Source organism: Neodiprion lecontei, chromosome 1 (genome assembly GCF_021901455.1).
Source record: "Neodiprion lecontei isolate iyNeoLeco1 chromosome 1, iyNeoLeco1.1, whole genome shotgun sequence".
NCBI lineage: Eukaryota > Metazoa > Arthropoda > Insecta > Hymenoptera > Diprionidae > Neodiprion > Neodiprion lecontei.
In genome coordinates this window covers 35,654,567-35,682,080 of record NC_060260.1, presented here as the reverse complement: position 1 = coordinate 35,682,080, position 27,514 = coordinate 35,654,567, and the positions used below count along the sequence as shown (strand labels likewise).

Below are 27,514 nucleotides of genomic sequence, written 5' to 3'. Positions count from 1 at the left end.
CGCTGTCACAATTTCAACTCTCACGGCTCCAAATCTGAATTTCAAAACTCCGCAGGTTGCAAATTCGAGCGTTCGCAAATCACGTTGTTTCGCTCACTGGTTACGGTAACAATGCAGTTAATTGCCTACAGCTGAAAACTTCGCACAAACAATTCCCATTCAAACTACACACCTCCCCAATCTATACATATACGATACACTTCTATTCGTTGGATTTCACGCTGCCTTATAGCTCGCCAATTTTGCAGTTGAATGGCTCAATCAATGTGAGAATTTCATCACCATTTTCATTGAAGTTCAGATACCTCGGAATCGTCGAGGCTTTTTCTGCAATTTTCACGATGCTGTGCAGGAAAAGAAATTCACGTCTTGTTGCCAACTTTGGCGTTTGCTAGGAATAATTGACTGCATGCACAACGTGACGTCAACATCGTACGTACAGTTACCCAGGTAAACAGTAGTGCCGGTTTTATCGTCTGGCCGTATGACGGATACACCTGATGACATAAAAGTTGAGTTGATACCAGCGAAAAGCTGACAAGCATGGCAGAGGAGTTTACTGATCCCACTTCGAAGCTCTCCGAGCAGATTGTCCGTGGTAACAACGCTTAATCGCCTACCACTTGTTTGTCAATGCGGGAGGTTACCGGCCTGGATTAACGAGCTCATTCCCCAAACGCAACTTTCCTAATTAAGGTGTAATCTCCAAGTCGTAAATCCGTTATCGTTCTACACGAGCATTTGAAATATCGAACTTCCTTCGATTTCCCGTTGCGTAATCCAGACTGACATACGGCCCGCAATAACCAGCTAGCCTATCTTATTTTCCCGTTCACCGACCGTACAGCTCAGAAGTCATTGACAAAAATTCGATACCTCGTTGCGATCAGCCGGTTCAAAGGCGGGCTTAATTATTTTTTCCAGGCTAAGCTCAGGGGTTCGGAGTGCCGAAATAGCACTGTCTAATTTATGGGCATCCCCCTGAAAGAAGAACGGGCAGCGCCTGCTCCAGACGGCCGCCGCGGCTGAGCCCGGTGATGTTTTAGCGCCGGCACTCAAGGGTGAAGGATTGGGGCGAAGGGAGAAGGACGCGGAAACATTGACCTTCCGATCCGCAAGCGGCCCTCGGCTCAAGGCGCGGGTCGGCCGCCATTGAATTCATTTATATTCATCAGATTAACGTTAACTTTAGATTAAATTAGTTTCGAACCTGCGGGTTTTCGCGTTTGAATATATATTTCTCTCGCCTACGGACAGATTCTCCAAGTCTGTTGCCTCTTCTCATGGCCACTGGCCATTGGCCACTTGCGCAACCGCCTGAATAATTACACGGAAGTCCTCACGTCCGGTTATTCCGACGACACATTCCAACTGCGACTTCTCTACACCAGACAAACTGGCGTCCTTAGATCCGTGAAACAGGTTGAACCGTCGCCTCCAGGCCCGAAATCAAGTTTCGGGAAACACGATTCGATGGCCGAAGTTGCACCTGTGCTCTCATCGAAGAAAAAGGTTGGGAGAGAGTAGGCATTTATTGTAATTTCTTGGAGGAAATCTAACGGTGCTTTTCTGTTCGTTGAATGAAAATCGAATTGTAAATTACTGAATTCGACGTAGTGCCTAAATCTTGTCGACGTGATTCGGACTTTTTTTGTCTGTATTAAAACTGCGTATAAATTATTGACATATATCGTACGTTCGAACACCTGACGCGAATCACCACATTTTTACCCTTGTTAAAAAGAGTCACAATTTACCATAATGAGTTGAAACAGGCATGCCCAAAGACGTTTCGTAATTGGCACCGAAATCGGCAGTAATTTATCGACAAACTCATAATTGGTTCGTTCGATTTCAACATTGGAAACCAACTGCAGCTTAATATCCTCGGAGGTTGACTTGAAGGGTTTCCGAGATTAGAGTACCGCGGATTTCACTGTCTTCGAGAACCGGTGTGTTCTTGTTGATCTTCTTTCATCGTACGGAACCCCGCGAATGACGGAACCTGCATGGACGAACAGAGAACGGAACCGAGTAGTCAGCTATTATTCTCTTTGCTCCGATGCAAGCGCTGTCCCGTTGCCGGTGGTTGATAACCCCAAACGTACAACGAAGAAGACCGCTATACGGCGGTTGTAATTGTAAGTGCACTTTAGGCGGGGTGATGCATCGAAGCGTATGGAGCAGGCCGCTGCCGAGGGTAGAAGGAGGCGAACCTATCGTCCTCCGAGTTCCCTCCGGGTCGGTCGGAGGAGCAGCAGCGGTGGGTCGATCCGTATCTGGGTCGCGGGTTTTGGCAGTAGACCCGCACGACTCGGTTTTTCCTCTCCTCGCCCCGCCTCGCGTTCCCTTTTTGCCCCGTTGTACTCAGTTTTTTCATTTTTCATTCTCTTTTTTAATCTCTTTCGTGGCTTAGCGGGGTGGATCTCGGTGCTTTTTGCGCTCCGGCTTCGCACACGCCTCGCCTCGCCTCGCCTCGCCTCGGCTCGGCGCAGTGCCGAGCTTTTCGTTCTCGTACGAGTTAAATACTCGCCAACATGTTACCGAGTAATTTACTCCTAATGCGCGCAACGACCGGCATTTACGGATTACGGGGGGTTCTTCATCGGCGGATAAATCTGATGACAAACTTTCCTTGCGGTTGTATTTCGTTAAGTAGGATCAGCCGTGGGAATGAGACGCCCCATTGGACAAGCCCCAGCTGCAGACTCCGCTCGGGATCTGGATTCGGTCCTCAGCATTCCTGGCTAGTTTCCTCCTCCGTAATAACTGTTCCTCTTATAATCCACTGGATTTCGTCAGACGGTGTGCTTGACGTTTATTAATCGTACCCTTGTCCAAACTGCCTGCCGACCACCGCCTCCTCGCCTACGGGGCGTTGACGCGTGTTTTCCTTTGTTCCTTGCAGCCACTTTGTTTTCATCGAGGCACTGCCATGGCTGGTTCTTGACGATGTTTCCTCGTACCTTCGATTCAAATACGAACCAAATATTGATCGCTCGCCACTTTACTTCTCCAACCGCGTGATAGCTACGTGTTACGAAATGATGTACGGCAGAAGGCACGCATGTACGCTTTAATCGAGATTCCCATCTGGACTAAAAATGTAACGGAAAATTAGCTCGATGATTAACAACTCTTCACGCTTAGAGATAAACCCGGGAGATACGATATTTTTAGTCAATTACTCTCGATGCTTGGGGCTCCTCTTCCTGTCTGATCCCATAAATTGTTGGTGAAGGACTCTCTTTCGACGATCGTTAGAAACGATCTACGATACCTGCATTCGTTCTATTTGAATACGCCTATTTCTTTTTTTAAAGTTTTTATCCTTTCAACTTATTTAATGTACTTATACGACAGTCACATTATCACACGTCTTAAAATTTCGAAGCTTTTTACAAATTTTGACGATCCTCTGAACACGATGAAATTCGTTCAACCCCGAACCATTCTTCCGAAATATTTTATTTTTTATCGAAAAATTTGATCCGTGTCACGAATTTCGTAGACTTCGCCACGGTTTATGATCTTTGATCACGTGCAATATGGATCTGAACTTGTTCGTTTGAGACACGTTCGGCTGCTCCTTGGTTGGAGCCAACTTTCTAATACTTTTTTTGCGCGCCATATGGTTCTGGGTGAATCAGGTGGCGGATGAATTAAGTCGCTTTATACACATATACATGTATATAGAAAAGTTGTTGGCAACGATTCCCGGAATAGAAATTGAGGGAATGTACGGTGAGTGAGAACGATTGGCGCATCCGGGCTGCCGGCCGCAAACCAATTTGTAAAAAAATTTTATCTGGCACGCACAAAGCCACTAACCCTTTTATGTACGATGCAATGTTATCATAAACCAGCGTGGAATATCGCGGGCCAAACAGCCTGCCAGTCGGTTTGGGCGCGGATGGCGGGTTCATGTTTTATTTTTCGTCCGACTCTGTAACGCCCGCACCACCCGAATTTCGAACTCACCCGGACGGGCTTTCCGTTTTACGTCGGTTTTACGCTGGTTTTACGCCGTGGAATACAGACGTATTACCTGCCGCCTGCTCGCCGGGGCTTACAGTATTTTACGACGAGGTGGTAGCTCGCTGAAGGGGGTTTCCCATTTTTCCCTGCCTCTTTCACTGCTTTGTTCGATCGCGTGGAAAACTTGAAAACTAGGCAAAACCTCGTGACGATTTTACAACCCTCCGGGGCGTAAAACGGAAGGATCATGTGTACCATCGGGATTCATCCTACACGGTTCTCTCTCTCTCTCTCTCTTTTTTCACAGACTATAAAGTTTTAAACACGACTAAAACAATCGACACGCTGTACCGTGCAAGAGATTTGAACAAGTAAGGAAAAAAAAAAGAAGTATCGAAGAATAAATCAGAGGAATAATTCACCGAACTTTCGTCGCGAGTTCATCTTTCCTGAATAAGTTTAGGCGGGAGTGTCCACTACAACGTTTCGTCGCTCTGTCCCTCGACCCGGACCTGCGACAACTGGTACTAAATTTGTTAAATATATCCTCTCACTCGGCGTGTGGAGATCGCGCTTTATTCAGAACCGCAAAAGCGCGGTAGCGATTTATCACAGTATATAATGAATCGTTATTTGAAACACTTGCGCGGTGCTAATTTGTGGTTAGAAATTATACAGACGCGCCTGTTCTCGGAAAGCAGACATCTTAGTTTATGTCTCAGCCCAAGTTGACGACGCTTTGATCGGTTTCTCGTGTGCAAAGATACAAATATCAAGAAGCTCACGCATTATCTATCATCGCTGGGTGCTCAAAAGCAACCTCGAAAAGCTCATTGTATACTCAAACGCGTCGTAGTTTCGGTAATTTTGTCGCCCCTCCTGATAACAGCGTCGCAAGTTCATAGCGCGGATCGTAAGAAGCGAGTCTTAAAAGAAAAGCGGTGACAGCGGTGGGATCAGCAACAGCAATCGCCTTTCGCGCGAAGATATGCTTCATAAAAATTTAACCAATCTCTTATCGGAAAACTAGGAGAGAGCTTCCACGATCTTCACCACGGGGAAATCTCCGGGGACCTTGACAGAGGCGATTCCCGAACGATGACTTGACGCGAGTTCGGTCAGGGCCTCTTTAACTACTCGACGAGGCGTGCGGTGGAAGGAAGCAACGAGGAAAGAAGGCGGACCGGCAGCTGGAGGCCACGCGGGCTCTGGAACCAGGGTCGTCTCCGGTCGATATCTCGTACAACCACAAGGAAGAGGTCGTGCCTCGCAGGCGACGCAGCGTCGCGACGCTCCGGCTAATCGCAAACACTTCTCAAGGGATTTTGCCCACTGGCCAAGCCGCGTTTCGCTCTTTGATACACCTGCCTTATTATTCGTCCGTCGTAAGGCCGCGACGCTTTGCTTGTCACCGAAAGCTTTTTCAACAACTCTCGTCGACTGCCTAATCGAGGACGACGATATCGATTGGCTCTTGGCCCGCAGACCGAGTCGATTAAAGCTACCTTCTCTTACGATGATCAAAGGATTTCACGTCACACTGGTCCACCATTTTTTACAGCCTTCAATTAATTCTTCCCGAGGAGCTATTTAGTTTTTGAAATCGAAAAATCACCCTGTCTGAAACGATTCCGGTGAAATCCGTTGAAAATTGTCTTAACACACTGAAAATTGTTTTAAATCGTTTAAGCTCAGGCATAAATCATTTAGAATTTGATCGGAAATCGCTTGGAATCATCTGAAATCGTTTAAAATCGCACGAAATTGGTAGTCTAATTATTGGGAATCGCATAAAATCATAGAAATCTTGACATCACTTGTGATCCAACCCATAAGCGATTAGCCCTTTGCTTTTTCTCCCCACCGCAAATTGGACGTAAACAATGTTTCAGCGGTTTTTAGCTGCGAAAATTACCGCGAAGAAGCTGAGGAATTTTTCCAGAGTCTGGAATTCAGAGTGGGAAATTACCATATGTTTCATTATTGACCCAGGTGTTGCGACAAAGTGTTTTTCTTCAGGTTGGACTTCGCTTAGTGCTGTGATTTACGTTCCGAGTGGTCAGGCAAGCTATTGGGCAATTAACGGGACGAAGAATCACCTCCTCACAAGATTCGCCAGTATTTTACGATCGTGGACGACTTATATGTTTAATTTCATAACGGAGGGTAAAATTTCCTCTCGCAACGAATCACGGCTTGTTACAACGTTGCAAAAACAAACCCAACCCTGCGGTTAAAGAATGCGAATAAACGGTAAAGCCGTAACATATTGCTACGTCATAAAAGCGGACTGCCTATGCTGGATATGTTCCGAGTTCCGCTTGCGCAGCACGCGACGAAACGGATATCGCCCATAGATACGATATAACTGGTATCTATGTACGTACAAGCATTCCTCTCGTCAAGATTCTCGATCGATTTCGCAGAGTTTTAGGTCCGCTCGCAAGCATCCGATCCAACCACTTTCCAAAGATGCTTATAACCGATAGTCCCAACTACGCCCTGCAGGCAATAAGTCTCGCAACTTCAAGGGGTCCTCTGCTTTCCCCTAATTAATCGTATAATTGCTCCCAAGGAAATACATGGGCCGGGAAACGCGGGACGACGCAGATGAGTTATCGCTGCAACTAAACTCGGCCGGGTCCAATGGGTCTAATGGATATGTTCGCAAGTTATTATTGCAGGAGGCCGCGGAAATACTTACGTAATACTGATGGTGCAGCGACATCTCTTCGGCTCTCTCTGTCTCTCTCCCTCTCCCCGGTTTCCCCCTTTCTCTTTCTCCTCCCTGCTCTGTGTCGATGTTTCACCCCGTAAGGACGTCGAGTCTTCTCTTCTTCCTCTTCTTTTTCTTCCTCCCTTTTTATTCTCCCTCTTCCTGCCCTCGCTGCTCTTTACAACTTGCCTGTAAAGTACACTCGCATGATCGCGTAAATCGCCTATCGTTCAAGCCAGGAATACCTCTACGTATGCTGCACATCTGCACCTGGTTACGTAACACGTGCTTGTTTTCCTCCTTCGAGTCAGCGCACGGAAACCGTTCTCTTCTTCTCCCGCACGAAGATTCCTCGGTTCCGTGCATCGGCGTTACTGCAACGCGTCATATCTGTTGGTTCACACGTGGATTCCTGGTTAGAAATGTCGTTTCTTACGCTCTCTTGACTATAAATCTTTATAATAAAGAAGTCGGCGAACTTCGATTACATATCGGACCGCATAGAATTCCGTTATCGTAAATTCGCGTCGATGTCGCGAATCGGTTTCCTTGTTGTCGAACGGGTAAGTTCGTTGCTTTGATTGCAAGTATAATCCTGCCTTATCGCTTCGCGTCAAAGTCGTTGTTTCTCCTTCTTCGCGACCCTGCGATACGGCTTGCTCGTTAATTACTCGTAACTCGACGTACAGTTATATATCAATCCACAATTATAGAATCGTTGAACAGTTGAACCATAAAATCTTTCATCCGACAATAAATCACGAACGTGTGTATTATCATATCTTCTTTTCACCGGCGTTCCACTTACTCCGCGTCCCTGCGTCTTCGTTCGGATTTTTTATCCCAGGTATTTCATTTCCAAGAAAGTTATTCCCTCACGAAGCAATTTCACTAATGTGTCGCACACCACGTGACGGACGTTTAAATTAGGAATCTCTTATTATACCTCCCTCTGCCTGCCGCGTTTCAGCCGTGGTCTATAACCGGTACAAGTTTAACGTTTACATATAAATTCAGCCATTATGCACTTTCACAACGTTATTTATATCGCATTTTAAACTTGCGGGAATTGGTGCTTATTTCGATTTATTTTTTAAACTTACACACGGCCTTGGTTTATTTATTATCGTATTTATTTTATTCTCTTCTTTCCGCCTGTATAGTCGCGAGTCACAGGCTGGTTTTGTACATTTACCTTTTACATTTAAGTGCAAGCGGTGGATCGTCTTATTTATACTTGTCCCTCCAATTTGACTAATCTCCGTAGTTTATACAAGGTGTAAATAATTCTTAGTATAGAATGCTCGTTCATCTGAGAGATTTTCAAGACTCTTCAAATAGTTTGAATCATTAGTTTTAGGCCGTGGATTTCAACGTCTTCTTCGTTTCAGAAATTCATTCATTTCGTTGCCGATTCGCACGGGATTCGTTAATTTCTAGTAATTGCGGTGAGATTTTTTCGGTCGTTTAAGATAATGCTTTTAACTTAAAAAATTATGAGCACGCGACTCGCCCTCGTGCAGTATCGGTATTATTTATTATTGTCATGAGATATTTTATTCGAAAACAGTTGCGTTCAAATCCATACTGCCGATATTTATTTTCGTTTTACATTTTATTTTCAACTTTTCATTTTGTATTCCCCCGTCTCTTCTTCACTCGGAAACGTTTCACTTCTCTCTTGCTTCGTTTGCTATGCTCATTAGCGGCAGGGTGGTTTGTTTTTTATTTTCCCTCCGGCGCGCGGTTTTACTACGCGAGGAATTAACGCTGACCGATTAATTAAACCCTGGAAAAAGTCCTTCGTTGACTCGCGTAATCGAATCAGTCACAAAAAACGACGTCTAAACAAAAAAAAAAAAAAAAAATAAAATAAAATAAAAATAAAGAGACAGAAGAAAGAATAAATCACCAAGGCCAAAAACTCGACCTCGATAAACAAAGAAAGACGGAGCTTCTGTCGCTGGCAAGGAATCAATTCGAAAGGGTCACTCGCTGCCGGAGCTTTCGAGTGCGGTCAGTGGAGCAATTGAAAACGCGATAAAGACGCGTGAACGATTTTCATCGCTTCGCGGTGGTCGGTGAAAAACAATTCGCGTCGTTCTTTCACAGGATTTCATCGTCGACGGATAAAACGCGATTTCCTCCGCTCTCCCCTCTACGCCTGCATGATATGCGAATCGTCGTTCGTCGTTGGTCGTTGGTTGTTTATTGATGCGAAGATACGAACGGCGCTCCCTTTCCCATAGAACACTCTCGTTGACCGATGCGTTTTCCATTCTATTACAATATCGTCGTCACGCTGCCGCTATTTATCGAACTTCCACGCTGATATAACCGGCCAATAAAGAGGTCACCGAATCGTGTCGACGACAAACCGACGCGCCTACCTATAACCTACAGTTCTTGTCTCGGACAGAATGACGGAGAGGATGAATGGCACCGATATCTGTTTACCCCGTACCTTTTCCTCCGATTCTCCTATCAGACCTTCCGCGTTCTGTGTTCGATAATCATTGTCTTCGGTACAGCGACGAAGTTACGAACTCCGGACTTGTACAGCTTGTCGATTTCACTTTTTCTCGAATTAACAATTAAATGAGTCTACGAACGACTAAGAATGTTTTTAAAAATAGCTCCCGCTTTGAAAGCAAAAAAATTGTAGGAATTGTTTATTTTTTCAGCGAAAATGGAAAAAAAAAAAACTCACAATCAGCGTCCGAAATCGGATAAATTGAAACGGTTACATCTCCATTTCGGTAAATTCGATTTCACGTTACGAATGGCTGAAATGACTATCAAAAAATCTCGAACCGCCTATTCGTCGACGTCATATTATTCTACAAGTTTCTTTACTGTGGTAAAAAAATTTCAGTTCACTCCTCGGACAATAACATCGTGACCGACGCTGTATTTTCCCAATTTGTCAAAGCTGCCCGTCCGGATCCTCCCGCGAGATATCCGGTTCACCGAAATAGCTAATAGGGGTGAATTTGTCGATAGTGAGAGTGAATAGAGCGTTAAATCCGATCGGCTGCTAGTTACCACGGCAGTTAGTAATGCACTTTTTACCGAGAGTGACAGGCGGCGGCAACACGCCCACCCGGTTTTTAACCACGTCCGGAATGTTGCACCGTGGTAATTGAGACGTATCGATCGTTCGACGACCGGGGCTTAAAGTCGGGATCCCGTCGATTCTATTCCGAGCTTAATGGTTCGGTGCATTTCTTCAACCTTCGTTAATCCCGATGTTATTTTCATCACTACCGCGCGATTAACCTGCACGCCCGCCGGAAATTTGATTATCGATAGATCCCATCCTGCGGACAAAAGGAATTCTCGGACCTCGAACCTGGTTATTTACTTTTTTTTTCTTTTTTTTTTCCTTCTTTTAAATTTTCTTTCGTAAACTTCGATAGTTCGTCGACGCGTATAAAAATATCATAACGAGTTTGCCTTCTTGTGTGCGGTAACGCGCGGAAAATCTCCATCGGAGAAATCAAAATCCCGAAAGATGGATTCATAAATCCCAAATATCAAGCTACGAAATGGTAAAGAGCCGCGGTTTATAGCCAAAGGTGGTGTTCCTTTTTCCTTTGAAGTTTATGCTGACCACGCAGTGCCGATTATACGCGGTCCGAATATTTTCCTCGCTTTTTAAAAGCCTGCTTGAACGGTGCAATACTGCCGAGGCGTATCGATCGAGAGCACCCAAAGTTGGGTTGACTGAATTTGACGGGTAATTCTATGCCTACTGATCAGCGAAAATTCAGCGGTCTCGTTCAGCGGGCACATTAATTACAAATCGTTCAATCGATTATCCGAACTGTGTGCACAGTTGTTGTTAATCTTTATTCGCAACACGAGCGTATGTGCGTATTTTGAATGAGAACCTATCAGGTGAATGTTTATTCCAGTAGAAAACACATTTTCCGGTAAAGCATTGACGGAAATTATCGGACGTTGTGAAATTTTAATGGACACGTTATTCGCGGTATAAAGTAACTGGCGCTGTTCGGTATGCCGAATTATTCCACCTACAAAGTCGCTTCGAGTCGTTGACCGAAAAGTTGATGATTGATAATCGATGCGAATAAGCAGATTTCAGGAGGGTCGAAGTGTGCGGAACTATTTAGCAATGCGTGAGTTTGATTAGCGCTTGATGCAAGTAATAATCGGGTACGATCGAAGCGGTGTTTCGCGTCATTTGGCAGCACGCTGACTGCCGATGTTTTGCTCTTACAGTCCGATGATAACGGGTAAAGTCCGTGCACCGAAAGCAGGTAGGCGGTAATCGTATTATCACTGCTCAACAGTGGTTTTGTTGCCCTTCATATTTGTCTAGTCTTGAAAAGGTTCGATGTCAACGACCCCAGGAGCAAACGTACTTCATCAAAATTGGCCCTAGTTATTTATCTTATCAACATTTTCTTGTACGACTCAAAAAGACAATATTTAGATGAAAAATTCGATTTTTAATATGTAATATTTAACAAAAAATAAATACATTTTTTTTTTTATTTTGGTTGCTCCGATTTTTTCCGTGACTTTTACTGTTTGGGAACGTAAAATTTACGATTAAAATCATGATTATACTAGAAACCACAATCTTCTCCATTACAATACTACAATGTTTTTTTTCCTGAGCTGTATTATTGCAAAACCTAGCTTCATAAAAAAATATTTAAAAAAAGGAAGAAACAAAAACAACGTGAGGTCGGGAGGCGATAAATTAAGCGTTACGTTGCGCCGTGCACGATTTACAACGAGCCTAAATCAGGATGGATGTTTAAATTCGCGCGTATTGTACCCGGTTGACACTTGAATCTGAATAAATTGGTTGCAATTCACCGGAGGGAACAAGCAGCCGTCCGTTTTTCCGTCGCACCGTTCCTCGAAGTTTTTTCTATTTTCTCTATTTTCTCCGCCGTTACGTCGAGACGAGAATTCGTAAATAGGTGAATCGCATTAGCTGATTGGACCTTCTGGTACCAACCACGAACCGCAAAATGAATCGAGCCCGCAACTTCATCGGCCGCAATTCACGCCACGCGGAGCGCGAAGAGCGGAAATTAATTTCAATATCAAACTGGGATTGTCTCGAGTGACATTTAAATCGGGATAAATTGCACGCCGTTCACCAGGAGCGATAGTTACTCTCTATTCATTCTTTCGGTCTTCCCTTTTTCTATTCCTACTATACAGCGCTGCTCTTGCGGCGAATAATCAGCTGATTCTTTCTTTGGATCGTGTTGTCGGAATGTTGGATGGGGTAGTTGACCTTGGCCTAGCGAACGAGGGGCTTTTCTTTATTTCAATCCTGCCGCGTAAAGAGAGCGTCCGATTTTCTTTTGCACAAATTACAACGATGTGAAGAATGAATGTAATATAAAAAAATCACGATCGTGATTAATTTCTGTAGATTGTAATTTAAATTCACCCCGTCGGAATATGTCGTCAATCATTTACCTCCCGGCAATCACTCGAACTCGTTTCCCTCGTTTTCTGGTTTCGTAAATTCTGTATCGCATTAACGAAACATAATCCAAGAATATAATATTTGCACCCCGACGGTGTCGAGCAGCAGAAATTGTAGCGAATAAAGCGACGCGTTGGGTAGTTCGGAACTTTAAAGGGTTGACTCGATAGCGGGCTTAGGTCTTTTCTCCAATTCTTCACACCCCCGGCCAATCAATCGCCGCTCGTTAATAATTGAGAGCCGCTTTACCGCGGTGATTGACTGCCGACGAACTTCATTCACTAGCGTATCAATCATAACCGCGGAAAATAAAAAACCTCTTTCCCCATTGCCTCTCTACCCATCTCCATCGAAATTGCATACGAATACTCAGCGAGTCGACAACCGCAGTGCACTGGCTTCGTGCCCACGATTCTCACACAACGGGCACAGAAATTGCACGTACTAGGTTACTAGATACGCGATCATTTTGCACCGCGGCGTTATCCCCCCCCCTATCGCGAGACATTTAAATCGTAATAAATTACCGACTATTCACCGGCCGATCCTCCCTCTCTCTGCTATTTCAAATTTATTTCCCTCCCCTGTATCGTTGTTAAGAAATTTCCCTCTTGTTTGTCGTTAGTAAAGTACCAGTTTAAAATTCCGAAAACCGAGATCTAACTTGCCCGATAAAATAAAAAAACAAAAAAATTAAAAACCGTATGCACGGGGTGAAAAGAAGAAGAAAAAAAAAAGAACAACAACAAACGAGAATAAAATTTTTCTCCTTGACGAAAAACGCCGTGACCGATTCGAAGTTTGCGAAAATTGAAACATTTCCCACCGCGGTGGGTTTCGACCTATCCACGTCAACCGCGACCCGATAACTGAACTGAAAACGTAACTAATTTTCGCGCCTCCCTCTCCCCCTTCAACGGGGGCTGCAGTTTCGGGACTCGAGGCTCAGCGCAGCCTTTGTTTGCCCGTCCTCCGAGTGTTAAGATAGGCCATGACTAGGTCGGGACGGGCGAGACTAGGCCACGCTGAGCGAGAGCCTCCAGGGTGCAGGAGGGTCAGGGCAGGGCTGCAGGGTGACCGACCGATCGCTGTTTCAAACCAACGACAGCTGAGAGGGGGTCCGGGTTTCCCCCACGCGGATTCGCGGCCGACTGAACTACCCCGGCGACGCCGAGGTTGGACCGCTCCGTCGACACCGCGGTGTGGGCAATGCGCTAGCCTGCGCAAAACTACCCCTCGACGGGCGCCACCCTCCCCGACTCCCTCGCCCACCTCCTCGCCCTCGCCCTCACTCCCATTGGCTGCCCTAACCTTTGCTAAGTCCCGGTGGTAGTGACACCGGTTCCTCGTCGACGGGGGTGCGGAGGTAGAAAAAATTGTGCGGAAAGCGGTGTCGGCTTTTCGTTGGCATAAGTCGGAGTTCGGGGGAGGGGGGTGGAAGGTGATTGAAATTTTCGTTAATTTCTTACGTAAGGATTACGAGAGGGGTGGAGATTGGCGCGTGGCTGGGAGATGGATTTTTTATGTCTATTATCTGCGTTCAATGGGTCAGGATTCATCTGCACCCAACTACCTGCACACCGTGTACGTGTGTGCGAAGTTAGGGTTTCGTTGGGCACGGTAAGCCGCGAGGCGGGGAAATTATTGCCGTACACTAACGGAGACACAATGAAGATCGGATTTTTGTCGATAAATAAGGGACGCGAAGGTATTAATTGATTTTGAGACGCGGTGGACAAATATTTTTTGGTTTATTAAATCGAGGACCGCTCGTGTCGTTATTCGGTGGTGTAAAGCGAATGGGGATTACCGTATGCGCTGTTTAACGCGGGTTGTATGACCTCGAATGCGTCAGAGACGTCGAGCCAACTACCGAGTATGACAGTGACGATTATTTCTCGGAGACCCGACGTTGTGACCCAGACAATGTAACTACTACCGCTTGTACCTCGTTGATTCTGAACATTCTGAAGTCTTTTACTCGTCTTCGTGCCGTAGAAAGAAATTGTTGAGATAATATAGCTAACAATAAGGTTTTGTCCGCAAAAATTTCTACACTTAAGCATAATAATTAACACATTTTTTTTACTACGTTCCGTGGTGTTATCTGTAGATGGGAAAAGGCTGGGAAATTTTTCGTTTGACGGAATTTTTTCGTCGGTTGAAAATTAGGGAGAAATAAAAAGTTTTCAGAGTAAATTTTTTTTTCAACCATATAATTAACGCGCGGTAACTGATTCTCATCAGTCGCTTTTCGTTTAATTTTTAAAGTCGAGTTCTACGGTTTTCTACTTTTTCTTTTAAGATGTTAATCCGACCCCTTCGCGGGCTGCGTGATGATGCTACAAATCGCTGGAGTTTATAATATTCATTCCATTAGAATCGACGATGATATGATAAATTCTACGTATAATAAAATACGCGGATAATCCCGTATTGTATGCATTACACCGACGCGACGTGAGAATGCATTTTTTCCATCTCGATCTGCCGCGAGGATGTTCCGGCATAGGAATTTATTAAAGTTTGACGAGTGACAGGCAGCGGATCGTCCCTTCGTCGCGTCGGACGGTCCTGCGTGTACCGAAGGGGGCGTCGAAGCTTTTTTATAACATGCCTTCGTCGAAGGGGTATGAATACGAATTAAATTACACGACAATAAAATCTCATTTGAAGCACCGCGTGTGTGCTTGCGGTCGTTCCGCACCGGGGCTCCACCCCTCCTTCCTCCACTTCAGAACCTCCCCCAGCGGGGGGTGCCATCCGGGAAATGCGCCAGGTACGTACGATAAACGCGGAGAAGACCCGTAACGCACCCTCTGCGTTTTTGACTATATGGGTTTGGACCAGTCAAAAACTTCTCTGTATTATGGACACAATAGAGGGAAAACGACGAGGGGGTGAAAAATAAATAGAGGGGTTGACCCAGTGTGGTTTTCGACAGTTGTGTCTTTTTTATTCATTTTTTTTTTTCTTCGTCCCCTCTGCTTCAGGGTGAACGGATACACCCTTTTAACCCTCCGTACTTTGCGCCCTCTGCAACGACTATGAGAAGAATACAGACAGAGAAATACGCGCGTATAAGTATAGAAACTGTGTATATATCGAGATACACAGCATTCAATTTTTGCCAAAAATCGGCCAATTTTCCGCCCCATTTAGAACACGATAGCTTCCGAAGCCGAGCGTGTTTCGATCTTACACCATTCGACCGTGTAAACAGCCCTTGGCCTTCCGCAGTTTCGCAAAGCATCGGGGCTGTGCGCGAAGCGTTGCTGCACGACCGAATTGGCGTTCGTTCAAATCCTTTTTTTTCACAAGTTAATTTTATTTTTCACAGGGTCGGCTTTTTCCTCTGTTTGCAATTTCGTCTTATTTTATTTTCAAAAACGGCTCGGTATTATAAACTCTTGCATCCAGGGCGGATAGTCGCACGACGGTAGCAGCTGCAGGAACTTTTAATAAAGTGATCGCAAATCTCCTCAAATAGGAAATTCTCCCTCGACCCGGAGGTCGGCGTACCCTCAGGTTCCAGCGAACCTTACGAGATTCCGGTTGTAGTTTTTGGGGATTCTATGGGGACCCCGAACACCGTTGTGAACCCTCGCGCAATATTATCATTAGCCAGGAAATAGTTATCGAACAGCAATTCCGTCGCGGATAATAGCCCTCAGCGATACGGAATCCCGTACTCGTGGTCGAGGAAACAGAGGCCCCGGAATGTACTCGATTCGTCATTCGTTGGCCACAGACGATAAACTGCATTTTGTTTCGTCGAATTCGCTGTCTGGCATCCCTTAGTGATAAGCAAATGGACTTACCGGACAAATATAAGAACCGGGGGTTCATGAATCAGCCTGATCAAAGCTGTCATAATCGCCAAGTCACCGGTAGTCGTAAAAGTCACGTGTCTGATGGCACGCCAGGTTTGTCCGTCGACGTTGAAGGCAGCGGCGCGATGAATGAAAACGAAATCTCGTCCGTCGCGGCGCGCGGCGCCCCGGTTCTTTGAACCTGGAGTTTAAATATAATTTTGTAAAAGGCCTGAAGCACACGGAATGAAAGAGCCTGGAGTATCAGGACGGAAGGATGCTGTTGCTGCATTAGCTGTGTTTCTCTTCCACGTCTTACGCCGCAGCACTCGTTCCAGACCTTCCTTTACTTCGCGTTAACCACCATCAGTCGGGGATCACCAGACGGAATTAAAAACGACACCCGTCACACATCTGCTCTTCGTACATACACCTTTTCACTCTTAGTTAGACACAACGCACCCTGCAATGGCCCGAAGTCACGATGCTCGGATCCAGTCATCGTCCAAGCATTGGCTCAGGATTCTGGTGTTCTCGCTTATAACATTCCTGCTGGTCCGGTAATGCCTTTGCTGCCTCGTCAATTGCCACTCTGTCCGAAAGGCTTGTTGTTTCAAACCATTGGAGAGCAAATTTATGTAAGTGTATGTGAAGTGGAGTCGTTGAACGCGGGAAATTTATTCCCATTAGCAACGCACGCGCGTTTTGCCCTTGCGGCATCAGGGGATGTTATTCCGCCGGAAGGACGCTCGGCTCGAGTTACGTCCAAAGTTATTTAGGGCGAGTCGGAGAAGGAGAGAGAGAGAGAGAGAGAGCGACGCTAGGCTTCGAGGTTCGAACCCGGGCTCAAGTAGGTAGACCTCTGCAAGCCAGGGTTGGTACATCGTCAGTAACTCATTAAGACAGCAAATCGCTCCGGCGTGGAGAGAGGCCTTCTGGTGCCAGGGTCGATAGCGAAGAATCGTACCCACCACCTTCCTACGTGTTATCAGAGTCTTATTACGGCCTGGCTTGAGGCCCCCTTTTCGAGGGGTGCCTGAGGCGGAAAAGGGGATCGCAGACGAGGCCTCCGTATAGTGAGAATAATCGAGAAGAGGGAGGGAGGGAAGATGCTGCGGGGTTCTCGAAAAATACTGCCTAAAAATACTTGCGCGACCTCCTCCAAATGAAAACTGTCTGGCTATGGGCTCAGGGGAATGAAAAGAGGCTGACACGAATTCTACATATATACCTTTCAACGTGCAGGGGGGAGAAAAAAACTTGTATTAAAAGGGAGCGACGCTTGGACTACATGCCGCATCCTGCATACTCCTCTCGAACGGTCCGATGGCCCGTGAAGATTCTTGGTTTCTTCACTTCTCGGAATCCAGTCTGCGATTCGGGTATTTTTGCTTTCGAACGGAAATTCTTAATCCACCATACTTCAGCTATCGTACGAGAATCCAGCGAGTAAAGTTGGTGACCTTTAGACGAAGGTTGTATTTTTTTCGGTATATTTTAAACGCGTTTAACCGATTGAGAAATTTTTTCAAACTTCGTAACGAGCACCTAAATAGCATCTCGTTATATTGCGACCCATTATTCGGTTTTCCGCCATGGCTCTACCAGTATTATCCACATTATCGCATTTCTTTACCTGCTCTCTTTCCTTTCTGCCTCTTTGTCAGCAATCGTATTAATCTCATGCTCGGGAATCTCGCACCTCTCACAAGACAAAATCGTTCAACTAACTCACATGTTTACAATCTAGACCTCTCACTTGGGCCACGGACCAAAGACTCCACTGTACGGTAAAACAAGAGGAAGAAAGCCCGCCGTAAGAAGCTTTGTCCACAAAGTAAACCTCTGAGTGCGGAATAAGAGCTTTAACGCGAATTGGATGATCACTGTTGAAAATACAGGCAGGGCCTTCCGAGGTCGTATACAGCATATTGGAACACGCCTAATTCTTTCACGAATAAATGGTGCAGTAGGTTAAGTTCGTCGCTTACCTTCTGAATCGCCTGTGAATGAGAGATACAGCAAAGAGTGACGTGCTCTAACAGCATCAATTGCTATCTCCTAATCTGTGTGCAATGCACTCTCCCTCTTAGCGAGTAAAGCGTATCTACTTAGCGATACCCTTTGCAACAGCTTACGCGGGAACCATAGCAACACGTGTAGGAGCTCTGCTCACGTTTGAATTTGCCGTTTGATCGGCGTGCTTTATTCCATCAGCCGCAAGATCGCACCTAGCATTTCATTCTAGCACACACTCGTTGAACAAAGCCCGTCTCATTCCAGCTTCTAAATTATCGTTTCCAGGGCTCGGACCCAATCGCACTGTCCACCTCAGTGTTTATAAGCTCTCGAAAAGCGCCAGCATGCAGAGACTGAGAGATAGAGAGAGAGAGAGAGAGAGTGAAGGAAGGAGGGGGAGGGATAGAGACTCCCCCGCAATGCGCATGCATATCTGAATCTGCATTGCATCGAGGGATGCATTGTACCGCTGGCTCGCTCCTGGTGTAAGCTCGTGATTTAGCGCGTAATTGGCTTGGTACTTGGTTCCGCGTTGTCGTATAACCGCACTTACACAAGCGAATCTACTTGCACGAATACCGACGTCTCCAAATAGGGGAAAGTCGGCTAAGTTGTATTCCGGCCCGTTAGTCCTACCATTTTAATATCTCGAAAAGTATGGCAAATAACTACCGTCTCGTGAATCGAAATTGAAGTCTGAGTGAAATGAAACACCGATCGAAATGAAGAGGCGCGTCGAACAACTTTTCGCGAATGTACTTTTAATTGTTTATTTCACTGGTACTTGATGTGGTTTTTGGAGGTCACCAGTCAAGCCACTGCGATCATAAGAAACCAAATAATACATTGTAGCATTAATAGTATGCAAGTTTAGTTTCCTCCAGTTACTTTGATGCTTTGACATTCAGGTTATGATCGCCGAATGCGAAGTAAGGAAAGTTTATAGGAAACAGTGCGTAATCGGATAACTCGTACCACTTTTAGTCTCTCTAGTGAGACTCAGTCTTACATTGGTGGAGCTTTATAAAAAAAATTATTCATATTTTCATGAATTTTACAGCTTCCTTTATTTTCAATTTGAAACTACGCTAATTTTTATAGTTATTCCTAAAGAAGTGTAGAGTATGACAATTATTGGATCAGTGTCGTTTGAGAGATGGGAAAAATTTTAAAAATAGCAAAATCCACAGCGGTACCACTTAGCCAACTTTCTCCTACTATTTACATTGTCAACGTACCTATCTACTCATGTGGCGTAGGCATGAAGACCCGCAGGTTGACGGACGAAAGTTATTGTTATATCGTTCGAAATAACGTCGCGCTAATTTTCCGGTTCTTCTTGTCAAATTGATACAGTTTTATCTTTTCATTATTTCTACATTTCCTGCTTTTGATGATTTCTGATCTATAGAGCCGATCACCTTTTTTTTCAACTTTGAAAACGGGCTCTCTTCTTTAAGAAGCCGTCAAATGTCTGGAATCATGATCCACTGTTTAGGCGAGATGAAATGAAATCTTTCGTGGATAGCCGACCGTCTCCGAAGTGAAAGACGATTTCGAGTTATACTCTCCCTATGCAAAGGCAACGTCAAAGTCAAACTCCAAGTTACACACAAAGCCCACAATCGTATAACCGCATGTCTGTTTGCCTGTGACCAACGATGCAACTTAAACGTTACGGCTCCAGGCTGTAATAGATATGAAAACTAGAAATTGTTACGCATATCTCAAGCTTATCCTACGGTTTGATGATCGTGAAAATTACCACCCGCGAAGACTGGTAAATACAAGAAAATTTCCTTGAATCCAAGTATCATTTTTTTCTTCAATCGCGGAATAATATCGATTTCAATCCTAAAAATAAACTGAAACGATTTTATTTTACTCGGTGATTGAAAATGAGTCCAGTATCAGAGAATTTGTTCTATAAATTTTTCCCTCTTCGGCGGTATTCGTGTAATGACAAGAAAGCCTCACGAGGGGCTGCGGTAACCTAATGGTGCATGCGTTATCGGGGCGTTTAGTGACCTGGAAAACTGAAAAAATCTCCGGAATCTTTACACGCAGGAATTTCTTATGAAATTTTGAACATGTTTCTGAATATTTCAAGTGATTCTGACTATTTTTATTATTCAATTCGACAAGAAGAAGGTCTTGAAACGGTTCTCTGCTCTCCCTTCCGTTTCCGACCGTATCTACCGCATACATTTTGTACTTCCAGAACAGTTCCTCATACGCTTTCAAACTCGTCGCTGGCATTTGAATACATAGGTATATAACAAACATACGTTACGTGAGTATTTTAATACTCCAGTGAAAAACTGGTATTGAAGACGAATACGTTTACCTTGGGTAAAATCGAGCTTTTGCCCCAGAAAATTCTTGACTTCGATGAAAAGCATGAACAATGGACATAATCGAGTCGAAATTCAAATCAGCCGATAGCTAGTGCGCGGATTTATTATCAGCTCCCTTTTGTTATTAGTTGCAGATACTTGAAACAGACACCCTGCATAGCAAGGGAAATCACATCGAGATACCCTGAACGGCCGAGTTCGTCACTGCACCATTATTCGATTCCCTGAAGAATCGTTGTAACCACGATCACCGGGGCATAAAACGAAAGAAAAACGAATCAAATAAAAACAAAACGACGGTATAAAATTGCGGTGAAGAACCTCAAATTAGGGGTTATAAAATGTCCATGACTCGGCTCCGAGACCCGTAGTTGTAAGGATTTTGTCACTCGATGCAGCCTCGCCTTTACCGACACCGAATCCGCGCGCATAACCACCGTGCCTACGGAACGGCGAATCTTGCCCTCTGACTCTTGGGGCACAGGCATAAATAATTCATACCACGAGCTACCTGCGTATACCAAGTTCCGTGCACCCACACTATCCACCCAAATCCATGTGCATCGAGACGGGACGTCTTTGCAGGGTGTGTATGGCGTGTATAAACGGGGGCGGGTCTCCGCGCCCCATCGCGACCCTCTATTAAGCAGAGGGTTTATGAATATTCAGGGCATTTCGCACGTACGTTCTTCGTTTATCCCCGTGCAACGTGTGTAGGCGATCTGCGTCTCCCAAGCCCTGCCGAACCGCACCAAGACCCGGATGCATCACTGCAGTTATTAATTTTACTCGCAATTTTATTCCGTCGAAGATTGTAGCTACTCGTTTACCATCAGTTTCGTCGTCATTTGGGGATACGTCGAGAATCAGAATTGAAGGGATGGACGTAGAAGAATGATATGTAAAAGGGCCCGACAGGTTTTAAAATCGTCGAAAGTCAGTGACGTTTCATGAAAATATGTTTGGTGTTTCTTAACCCAACATCTTTGATAAAACATACCCTTCCTTTTATGAAGTTTCACCAACTTCTTCGGGGTGACTTTTGGACCAATATGGATTTGGCGAGTAATTTCGTGCGGAGAATGGACAGCCGTCACGGCGTTGTAGCAAACAGCGGGAGAGATGAGCGGAGAGACTAGACTTGATTAACTTAAGCTTGTCAGGAAGCGCTGTCGCGAAGTTCCGTAACAGTTGAAGATCACCCTCGAAGGGACGTCGCTGACTCGTATCCGCGTTATCCTTCATATTCCAACATCCGCGGAGAGTGGCATCGCTGCATCGCAATTGGCACAGCTTTCTCGTTAGACATTGAATTCGTTAGCTGAAATTTTTTGGACTGGGAAAACTGGCTCTGTTTTAAAGTTCGAAGGTGTGATATAAGACGACAAAAGAGACACGAGGTGTGGTGAAGAGAAAAGCGGTGCAGTTCGACCTTTGCTCGGATATCTCGTCCAAGTTTTCATCGCTCTTTATTTCTTTACACCTTTTTCCACTCGGAGAATATCTCCGCTGGAGATTCTAGTAAGCCCGATAAAAGCTCTGGGAACTGAATTAAAATATACATTGCAATTAGCGGGTGTATGTAAGTGGGTAATTAGCTTCTAAGATCCAATTTCCATTTTCAGGTTCCCCGAAGACCGTCCACGTCCTGCATAACTCCGAACAGCCGGCCTCCGTTTTCGCCGTACTCGAGTCGGGGACCAAGGTGGTTCCTCTTATCGCGGACGGTCTCTTTGACCTTCTCATGCTCAAGATGACCAGCATATACACGAGTAAAAAGCAGACCAAGGTCGAGGCCAAGGGACCGAGATTCGAAATCGGCGACTTCTGCGTTAAACTCGGAAGCGTCACGATGAGCCAGAACTTCAAGGGCGTTCTTGTCGAGGTATGACTTGTCAAAAATCTCTCGTTTAAAAATTCGCGAGGCGTTGTGCTTTCGCGCGACTTCCCTGCTGTTTTTCATTCCCTGCTACCCCAAAATACCTCAACTTTTTCTCCCTCGCTTGATTGATTTCTTGTGCCGATCCGTTTCCCCGCCAGTCTAGGTTCGCGACTCCTGATTCCAACTGTCGCGTCGGCTTGTGAACGGAACAAGGACGCGGCAATGAACGCCTTGAATTGCGATGAGTCTAACGAGATACTGAATCGGCGATTGCTCGACGCTTCTCAACTTTTTCTTTCTCGCTTGAGAACCAAGGGTGGCTTTTGCACACGTAGAGCAGCCGTTCTGCTCCCCAAAATCGATAATTCGGCGTCAACGCCTGGACCAAAATTAGGTACCTCAATGCTTCACAAACTCCACTTTTCACTGAATCTTAATGTAGCTGTACGTACTGCACAGGGAGAAAGTAATGTTTTCTAACGCATCTTATGTTCGAGATCGACGCTGGGGAGAGGTTTGATTTTTATTCCTGGTGTGTTTTTCGTTGCGGTCGTGAAAAGAGTCGCCGCAAAGTTACGCCCGGGATGTAAACGTAATGAATTCAACCCTCGAGAGACGCTCTGCAGAGACAGTCATATTACCACGAAGGCCTGGGAATTGTATTTTTTGATAAATTGGAAAAATTCTCCCTGGTCTTGTGCCGGGGGTTTATTAACGCAGCAACTTCAAAGAAGGAAGACCCAAATGCGAAATGAGAAAAAAATGGTAATTGAACAAAAATATTACAAATATAATATCCTGACTTTAAATACATGAATAATTCATTAACTGTCGTCGTAGATTAACCTTTCATTAACGTTATAAAATATGAAAGGACCAAGTCAACTCTTTCGTACAGCATGATTTCGGTGTCGCTTAAGGGGTAACCACACTCTAACGGTCGAAAAAAAAGGCCCAACTTTGATGACTTATTTTAGGAGTATAGAGAAAGAATTAAGGTTTTTTTTTCGATGGTTTATTTAACACATTCTTGAAGTATGGGAAAAAAAAATTGTTTATTATCATTTCCATACAAAATGGTGGTGACAGAGCCAATTTTTGAAATCACCTTTTTTTAAAACTCCGTCACGGGAGAACGGATTTCTCGTAAAGTATTAAACTTGGCACAAGAAACCAAAAAATTTACTGATCTATGTACGATTGCCTATGGAAGTACGTAGGGTTTTTTTTATATTTTTTTATCAAATTTTTTTAGAAATGAAAATAAGCACTAGATTTAACGTTAAATTTTAAAAGAAGCGGCTACGTCCTTCCATAGAAAATGTAATTGTGAAGCTACTGTCAAAATTTCAAATCGATCCACGCAACGGTGTTCAAGTAATCTATCGTCCTAGTTTTAAAAAAGTGATTTCGAGGAAAATGCGTTAAGTTTTACGAGCATTCAACGCGCGATCCGAGGCAATGTCGCAAAATCGTGAATCGATCCTTTCCAAATTTATTTTTTGACTTTTGGACCAACTGGATATTGTTTTTATGACCCTAAAATATATTGTTTAAGCCAACAGAAGAAAAACGAATTTTCTAAAATCCTGGAGTGCGCGTTTACCCCTTAAATACGATAATAACCCGAGATATTCAATTTTCAGCCGCACGCCTCGCGGAGAACGTGTTTGGAACTTTGATCTTAAATTTAACAGAGCAGCCGGTTGCTTTCACTTGAATAATTTGAATACCATCGTTTGTCCGTGAGCCGTTGAATTATTATTTCCATTACCTACCGCTGTACCAAATTTCCTACCGATGGATTTTCCACTACTAACAATAATTGATCGTTAAACTTATGTAACTATGTGATCCTCTGTTTACCACGGAGATTAATTACGTCTGAAATTTTTTAGTCACATTTACATCAGAGTCTCGCCGGTTACACGAACTTTGAAATTTCACAAACCATATGCTTTCATCTTTTAATCAATTTTTTGCCTCCGGCAACCTCAGTTTTCAAATATTTTCATCGTATGTCAAAGAACCTCCGAAGTTCCTATGTCTTTAATGCGGCTACAAAATATTTACACTTTTGATAAAAAGAAATACGGAAATTTCACTTCAGTTACCTAATAATTCAAATAAACAGCTTATTTTCAGAATTAGAGATTAATTGAGGTTGAAAAATCGTTTGATGGTATAAATCATCGCAATCTTTCTTTTCATCCGCCCACCCAATCTTGATTATTTGTGCAAAAGTTTGCTTTTCTCGACCGCGTGACGATGCTCACGCAATGTTCCGACAATAAACGAAGCGAAGATATCTGTAACAAACTTACAAACCGGATGAATAATTCGGCAATCGTTTAGCAATTTCTTTTTTCTTTTTTTGCTAAATTAACTATTCAACTATCGTCTTATCTGGAGAACCGGAATAAAAACGAGAAACTTCTCAACTGTGATAAAATCTGAAGTACGATCGCTTGTCCAAATCATTTCTAAATTCACGATGATCATTTCCAGAGAAGACTATACGAGACTAAATACGAGTCCTATGCTAAATCTATGACAGCATTGACTTAAGTATCGGGGTAAACGCCTCGTTCTTTCTATATTCAAACTGTTCAAGATGCATGCCGTGTAGCGAAGGATGGGGTTTGCGGGTATCTAAGATAACTACACGTTATCGATCGATCGCAGACTTTACCCACTTGGGGGGTGGTGGTTGACACCCTCTCTGCGTCGTAGGTGTTGCATGCATCGCCTATTTCCAGCGACAAATCTTCCTCCGACGACACAAATAGCCGCCCCTCAACCCGACTTAAGTCATGTCCGCTTAAGGGGATGCTAGGAATACTCAGGCAGGAGTTTGCACCACCTTAGGGCGAATCGCGTCGTACCAAAGTCAAGAAAACGTTATTCGGAATTTGGTCGTCAGAAAGATATCGAAATCACTAACGAACCGCACTTTTATCCTGCAAGAAAATACCTCATCATCGGATATCAAAAGCTTGAAGCCATTAGTAACGTTAACGTCACGAAACATCAGGAAGAAATTAATTATTTTGCGATTTTAGAACGACTGTCAAGAAGTTGACTTTTCAAGAATATGGGTATATTTGGTTCGGTATGGTTTACTCAATTTCAGACAATTCTAATGATTCGAAGCAAAGATTTTTCTTGAACATGCATCGTTACAGTAACGTTACCAACTTCAGTCGCATCGGATGTCCCTTGTATAGACGCTGACTGTGAATCTGGGAAGAAACACGTGGATTATTGATACATGCCTGCGGAACAGCCTCGGAAACTGTATGGCCGTGGTTGCAGATGGGTATCGGAGGACCTATAATACCTCGGTTCGCCTCCCTGTGTTAATGTACACGCGTATAACCGACCTGTATTATACTACACAACTACGTATCTATTATACGTATTCATGCGCGTTTACAGATGGCGTACCCACCCCGTCTATGTACATACATATATATATATATATATATGTGTATATACGTTTATACATATACATATATGCGTGTAAGCCTCCGGGGACGTCGTTACAATTTGTCGCTTCCCAATCCACCTGGGACGTTCGTTTCGTCCTTCGTCTATAAGTACGGAACATGTTTGTTCTCCCTGCAGCGTATATATGGGCGCATCGTGTGTCGGCTCGAATGCAAGCGCAGCTTACTTGCACAAGTTCAATATGGATTCAGGGATGCAATTCGGAGCAGGTGTACGTATACGTGTGCCTGGTATTCGAGTCTGCACATAACGCGTTAAAAATCATAGCGTATTATGCCGAAGATTTGAATCTTTGAAACTTTTAGGTATGCAATAGGGTTTAAGGTATAAATACATATACATGTATATATATATATATATATATATACGTATATGTATAGCGGGAGACGGAAAAGTTTTTAGAAGTTATTCAGTAATTTTACTGCTCGTGCGGCGGTTCAATTTGTACGTTAAACGTTTTCGGTGAATAACGTAACGCCGGTGAGACTCCATATAAATAATTCACTTCTTACCAAGATTCACCCCCAGAGAGATCTGGCGAGGTTTTACTGCGCGCCGTTTCTCCCCCTCAAAGAAAACAGTTTCCCTGATCCTACAACCTTTCTTTTCTCTTCTCTGCACTTCTGTTATTTTGGGTTTGACGAGGTCAGGCTGGGCTCAGCTTCGTCATCTTCCTCGGATGAAGAAACCAACTTTATCCACCATAAGTAAGCCAAGGAACGACGGGGTGCAGTAAAGACGTTAAAAAGAAACTCTTCGTTTCCGTTTAGTCGCAGGAAGAGGAAAACTTGGGGAAAGAAAAATATAACCGCTGTCGTTGGATGATTTAAATTTTCACCCCGATTCATGTAGGAAATTCTTGACTTTTCGAAATAGATTTCATACTTTACTGCGCCGCTTTTCACGTTTCTTTTTCATTCTAATATCATTTTCTCTTTAGCTCCTTACGGCAATGTCAATACGCTGACTAATCAGCGTTTTATCATATCATTAATACCGTAATAAACAATCTGTACGGCTCGGCAAATATTGTATGTACCAATTTTAATTCTTTCTACGTCGTTATGGTTTCGCGATTTTTTTGGTTTCAATCCAATCCTGCTGATTTAAAAAGAAAAAACAAAAAAAAGAAAGAGAAGAATTAATTCTCTGCGCGAATGAAAAGCCCACGAGGCAGAATCGATTAATACAACTACGGACTGCCTCCGGTGCTGCTTCAAAAGTCGGTCGTTGTTCGGCGAATCGAGGATAAAGGGAACCTGTATAGCTTATATGCGAATTTTCATTCGTCAATTTTCCATCCCAATCCAGGATAAAAAGTATTGTCTATTGCAGAACAGACCTGAATTGATATTTCCCAACTTTTGCAACTGTACAATTTTTCGGCTCAGGAACAGTACAGACATTTTTACAATATCATATACGTACATTCGTTCCATTATCAGTTTCATTTTCGATTGCACCCGGTAATGGATTAAAAGAATGAAAAACACTTTACGACACCGCGCAATCAATTGACGATCACGTCGATAATTTACACGTTTTCAATATAATTTCGTGTCGGTATTTTGGTCAAATAAATGTCCACATTTTTTACGAATGATTCACACGTAAGTCGTTTATAGGAATTTTTCATCATTGATTTACCTAGTTGGTGCATGGTAGCGTTGACTAATGTTTTCAAAAACGCGAAGCGCTGCAAAATCGGTTTTTTCTTGCCCCATTAGCGCTTCAATTTACGTATCCTTAGCTTCGGCATCA

At 44.1% G+C, this 27,514-nt stretch overlaps 2 protein-coding genes across 3 annotated transcripts in view; one reads left to right on the top strand and one right to left on the bottom strand.

Moving 5' to 3' along the window:
• Nucleotides 1-12,846, bottom strand: part of LOC107220804 (facilitated trehalose transporter Tret1) — a 66,681-nt gene extending 53,835 nt beyond the window's left edge. The window contains exons 1-2 of one of the 2 annotated variants that reach the window (XM_046735503.1): nt 12,135-12,846; nt 6,683-8,483 (exon numbers count right to left, since the gene is read on the bottom strand). In XM_046735503.1, coding sequence (XP_046591459.1) covers nt 6,683-6,706 — 24 coding nt within the window. In that variant the 5' untranslated portion in view covers nt 6,707-8,483; nt 12,135-12,846. The remainder of the gene's footprint in view (nt 1-6,682; nt 8,484-12,134) is intronic. The other variant, XM_046735501.1, reaches the window with a different exon arrangement.
• Nucleotides 1-27,514, top strand: part of LOC107228093 (mediator of RNA polymerase II transcription subunit 20) — an 89,411-nt gene that overhangs the window by 58,289 nt on the left and 3,608 nt on the right. Inside the window, exon 3 of the mRNA XM_046735516.1 lies at nt 21,987-22,246. Coding sequence (XP_046591472.1) covers nt 21,987-22,246 — 260 coding nt within the window. The remainder of the gene's footprint in view (nt 1-21,986; nt 22,247-27,514) is intronic.